This window comes from Capsicum annuum, chromosome 8 (genome assembly GCF_002878395.1).
Source record: "Capsicum annuum cultivar UCD-10X-F1 chromosome 8, UCD10Xv1.1, whole genome shotgun sequence".
NCBI classification, from domain to species: domain Eukaryota; kingdom Viridiplantae; phylum Streptophyta; class Magnoliopsida; order Solanales; family Solanaceae; genus Capsicum; species Capsicum annuum.
Genome location: NC_061118.1, coordinates 154,426,649 through 154,432,100, shown reverse-complemented (window position 1 = coordinate 154,432,100; position 5,452 = coordinate 154,426,649). Strand labels below are relative to the sequence as shown.

At 30.2% G+C, this 5,452-nt stretch overlaps 1 protein-coding gene across 1 annotated transcript; it reads left to right on the top strand.

Annotated features, from left to right (window-relative positions):
* Window positions 1-435: 435 nt before the first annotated feature.
* On the top strand, window positions 436-4,843 carry LOC107879821 (bidirectional sugar transporter SWEET17-like). Its single transcript, XM_047394718.1, has 4 exons — window positions 436-626; window positions 1,570-1,731; window positions 1,955-2,074; window positions 4,466-4,843. The coding sequence occupies exons 2-4, from the start codon at window positions 1,657-1,659 to the stop codon at window positions 4,556-4,558; spliced, it is 288 nt and encodes a 95-aa protein (XP_047250674.1). The 5' UTR covers window positions 436-626; window positions 1,570-1,656; the 3' UTR covers window positions 4,559-4,843.
* The last annotated feature ends 609 nt before the right edge of the window (window positions 4,844-5,452 follow it).

Sequence of the window (5,452 nt, the reverse complement as noted above, 5' to 3'; positions counted from 1 at the left end):
TACGTAGTCTTACCTTGCATTTCTGCTAGAGGCTGTTTTCAAGGCTTGAACCCGTGACCTCATGGTCAACATGTTAGTAAAATAATCACTTTTTATGATCTCATTTCTACGGTGCCTTAAAGATGTAGCATATATATACACTATCTATTTCAATTTATTTGACTTGATTTAAAGTATATTAGTTAAATTAATTAATTTTCAATGTGAATTCGGTTATACTGGCTTTTTCAAAGAAATAGAGTACTAATTAAAATTGGAAATGCATTCTAATCGCGTGGTTCATGTCCAACTAATAAGAAGTAACATGCCTTGTCGTGGCTTCTAACTGTGTCGCTTCATTCACACTTACCAATATTTGTATCAATCACCAAAACTATAAATAATGAAAATTTTACTCATTATGTATTATTAAATGATTAGAAAACTCCCCGCGTTGATTAAACAACTGAGAAATATCTGGACTTTCAATTGGTGCAAAATCTAAGTCAACTAGCCAATTCATAGTCAGGAAAAAAACACTTGTAATAGTACCATTCTCTCTTACTCACACACACAGATTTGTCTTTGGTGCTCCTCTTCAGGAAGGGCCAACATGGAAAATCTTTCTTTCATCATTGGAGTCATAGGTATACTATTTCATCTCAATTTTTTCGTAGCACTTTGAGGTTTATTTTTTGTCAAGAAAGAACCAATGGTAAGGTCTGTGTACACTTTACCCTCACTTGTGGATTTCACCGGGTATGGGTATGTTGTTGTAAAGAATTATTTTGTTGCTGAATTGTTCTTCTTCTTTTATTGATAGGCAACATCATTTCAGGTCTTGTGTTTCTTTCCCCGGTGTACGTTATGAGTATTATTTAGTTAAAGTTGTTAATTATTTATGTTTATTGCTTTGATCCCTTTTGTAATGAACTTTTATTTTGGGAAATATGTTTGTGCAGAGGGACATTCAAAAGAATAGTAAAGAATAGATCAACAGAGGATTTTGATAGCCTTCCATACATTTGTACATTGCTTAATTCATCTTTGTGGACTTACCATGGAATTATTAAGCCAGGGAGTTACCTTGTCGCCACTATTAGTGGCTTCGGAGTCGTAGTTGAGATTGTCTACATTGTCCTGTTCCTCCTATTTGCTCATCCAAAAATGAGAGTGAGTAGTCTTACTTATTACAGACTAGTGTACTTAGGAAGCTGAGTTATTTGATCATGGGAAGAGTCAGAATTTCGAAGTATGAGCTTAAAAATTTAGTGCTTCTAAATTATTGTGTTCTAAATGAATACAAATTTTGGATCAAAATTATTGGGTGCTATGCCATCGAATCCGCTTCCTACACTCTAATTCCGTCATAGAGAAATTTAATTAAGATAAAAAGGAAAGAAAGTAAAAGAGCGCGAACTACAACAGACTCATTTGTTGCAAAATATTACTAGTACTTCATGGTCATGTCACTTTCATCACCAGTGTGCCTTTAAATTTTCTAATTACAAGTCATCAGAAATAATATTCGTAACGACTCTACTGTATAGTGTACATACAAACTAATATTTCGAAATTTTTTATCCACAGAATAAGACTGCCATCCTAGTTGGGGTTCTGAATGTGGCCACTTTAGCAACAATTCTATTGCTGGTGCAGTTTCTCTTATATGGTAAAATGAGAATTAAAGCTATTGGTTTCCTCACCGCAGGTCTAAACATCATCATGTATGGCTCCCCTTTAGGTGTTATGGTAATTTGCCTCTTCCAGCAAAATAATTCTTCTAATTTTGTTAAGCATCATAAACATTAAGCAATATGTGTTACACCTAAAGTATGTACGTTCTTTACCAAGTATAGACGTATTAAGAATTTGAATGTTATGATTTAAGTTAGGATATAATTAAGTTTTGGAACATATATGGAGCATCTTATTTCATTTGTACTCTTTTCTTGGATGACTTGTGTTTTTGCAGAAAACAGTGGTGACAACCAAGAGTGTAGAGTTTATGCCATTTTATCTATCGTTTTTCCTTTTCTTAAATGGTGGCGCTTGGACTTTGTACCCAGTACTTCTTCGTGACTGGTTTATTGGGGTAAGATTTCTGTTATCAATACTCTATCATCTCTTTTAGTAGAAAAATCTGATGATATATATTTGGCCAAACACATTGTGAGGTTTTAAACTTTGACATAATTTTTTATTTTGACCTACTCGTCCAAATGTCCAACTTTGAGAGCCTCACACAAGTATGTCATGGCGTGTGAGGCCCAAAGTAAAATTTCTCCCTAAATTAGTATCTTCTTTAAGTTATTTTGACATCTTTTGCTGACGTGACACATTGTTGGTGCTGCACTCACCATAAAGCGTGTGAACAATATTTTTTAAATTATCTTTTTTCCTTCTTCTTTACTCTTTCTCCTTCCATCTACTCTGCCTTTCACCACTGTCCACTAAACCACCATGAATAATTTTAGAAAACTTATAAAAATATGGAAGAGAAAAAAAAATATCACAAACTAATTTTGAAGAACTTTATGAAAATATGAAAAAACCCAACTTGAAACATTAAAAGATAAAGAGATTTTTTTTTTATCATTCCCGTTAGAATTTTTTCGTAAAAGTGCTACTCAAAAAATACTCTTCCAAATTCTTCTTCTCCCTAAATCCTTCTTTAAACCCTCCATATTTATTGGATAAAATCTTTACAACAATAAAAGAAAATCTAGGAAGAGCAATTAAATTAATCAAAATGGTGATAACAAAATTTGTCACACGACCTCCAAAAATTCATGGTGTGACGATCAATTTTACCATCCTTTAACTTGACCAATAACAACTTTTGAGAAGGAATATATAATTTAAAATTAAAAGAAAATCAAACTTACAACAAAGACAAAGAATCGAAATTCAATGAAATTTATATAAAAAATAAATAAAAATTAAGACAGTCGCGCGAAAAGTGGAGAGAAAGGATAGAGGGGTGGGTAGAAGTGGTGGTGTTTTAAAAATAGTACTATGTATTTTTATTTGTGTTTTTAGGCTGAAGATTAGTTTTTCTTTACTGTTTCTTATAATTTATTTTAAAATTATTATTTTACACTCAAATACCACATGTCCTCTTTTAATTTCTCATTATATCATGTGTATTACACTCTCTTTGTAATTTTAGCTGACTGTTAAAAAAATGCTCAAATAACACAGCAAGAGCTTAATTTAAATGACTAAAATGAACAATGATTAGCTGATGGTCAAAATGAGTTCATCCCAAGTTTAGAAACCTCACAATGTTTTACCAATATATTTTGCAAAATCCTCATCAAAATGAGTTCGGATGTCTTGGATTCGAACCAAAGGTCCACCTAGCCTAAAATCAATATTTCGGAGCTGTTGGTAGTCAGAATTTTCATATGAGATTATTTTATGAATTTTGAGAGAAAAATACACTATTATTGAATGAAATCAGGTGTGTTTACAAGAGAGATTTTGGCTTGTTTATTGAATTTAGAGGAAGAAATGACAATTAAATTTAAGGAAAAAAAGCTTAGACGCTTAATGCGACAGGTCCTTGTGTTGATGCAAGATAATTTCGCATTGTGCGCGAAGTAATTAATGTAAAGAACCTAAAAAATAATTAATTTATGTCATCGTGCATTAATCTATTCATATAATTCGAAAAGCTGTGAATTAAATGAAACAATATACTAATCCATTTGACATTCGGTATACTTAAGTAATACAGTAATATTTTTCTTTTCGGCCACCTACAAATTAAATTGAATTTATTATAAGATGGCTTAGTAGTTATTTTGATATGCTAGTCTCATTAATCATTTATATCAGGATCGTCTTAATAAAATTAGCGGCCTAAAGTTAAACTTAAACCAGAGACCTTAAATATATAAATCTACATATAAAAATAATATTAGAATAATTTATAGTTGTTTTCTTTGTTGTTGTATATTGATTGTTTTTGGTGTAATATTTTTAAAAGATACATAACTTTTAACTTCACATATAATATGATTATTAATAAAATAAAGATTCATTCTAGTTAACAAGATGTTCGCCACTTGTTTGTAATATATTAATTAACTTGGATGTTGTTGTTAAAACATTGATTATTAATATTAAGTTTGAGTTGTTTAATTCAAAATTTTAAAATATTTCTGATAAAAATTAGATAGCTCTTTCTTTCTATATCTTTTTAAGATAATTTTATAAATGTATTTCCCAATATTTATTATTATTTCAAGTAAAGTTGAAATCATAAAATTTACTATTATTTTTTTAAGGCGTCAAAATTTCTTAAAATTTTGGGAGCCTAAGCAAACATTTTACTAGCATTATCCTTGGACTACCCTTAATTTACGCACAGATTAAAATAGAGGGACTTTCTATATGTCAAATCATATTATTTTTGTCCTGATTAAGTTTAATTACTAGTGGTAATTAATTATAATATAATGCAATATTTTCACAATAGGTACCAAATGGAACGGGATGGTTTCTGGGAGCGGTGCAACTGGTTATATACGCCATTTATCGAAATCCTAAATCTTCCACCTCAACTCAATAGTACTGAATTATTACAACATAATTATATGTTGAAGCAAAGAGATGATGGTGATCAATTATATCAATGAATATAACTTGTATGTCATTAAGTTCATTTAAATATGCTGTGAGTTGAAGTGTCACGGCCACCTGATAATAGTTGGCTTTTTATTGAGGTATATAGTAATATGTATTATTTCATTTGATCTGATATTATGTGAAATTGTCTCTTGGTATATCTCAAAAAGACACACAATTGTACATATTTGTCCTGAAGTATTCAAAGTGTGATGGATTTGTGTTTTTTAACTAGTCATGTAGATTAAAAATATTCTAATCGCGTGATTGTTCAGGTAAAACGCAATCAACATAAGGCGATATGGCCAATTTTGGCCCTGAATGTTTTAAATAAGACGATTGTGCTATTGTAAGTAGTTAAAATTCAATTATAACAATTAAATCCAATCACATGTATAGGCACAACTTAAATTAATTTGAAATTTATAAACCAGAGGCTAAATGCATAATGAGCTCCTTATACTGAATATTTCATTTAGACACTTTAATTAAGTATGTTCTAATTGAACACATCCACTCCTAATAAAGTATTTGAATTAGGCACTCTAAATTCAATTTTTTTTTTTAAAGTGTGTATTTTTATTCATCTACTAGATATTTAAGTTAATCACATAAAATATAACATCTCCTTTAATCATATGCTTCAACCTCAAGTAGAAGATGCCAAGGATTTTATGGCTTATTGAGATGAATGTATATATTTTTAAAATTAACATATTTTATTTGTAGACAACTAATTTTGTCCCTCCCCGATAGCATTTTCATTTTACCTCCATATTACTACGTATCCTCATCCGTATAATTATATCCCACAAAAATACAAAAATAACAACCCTTA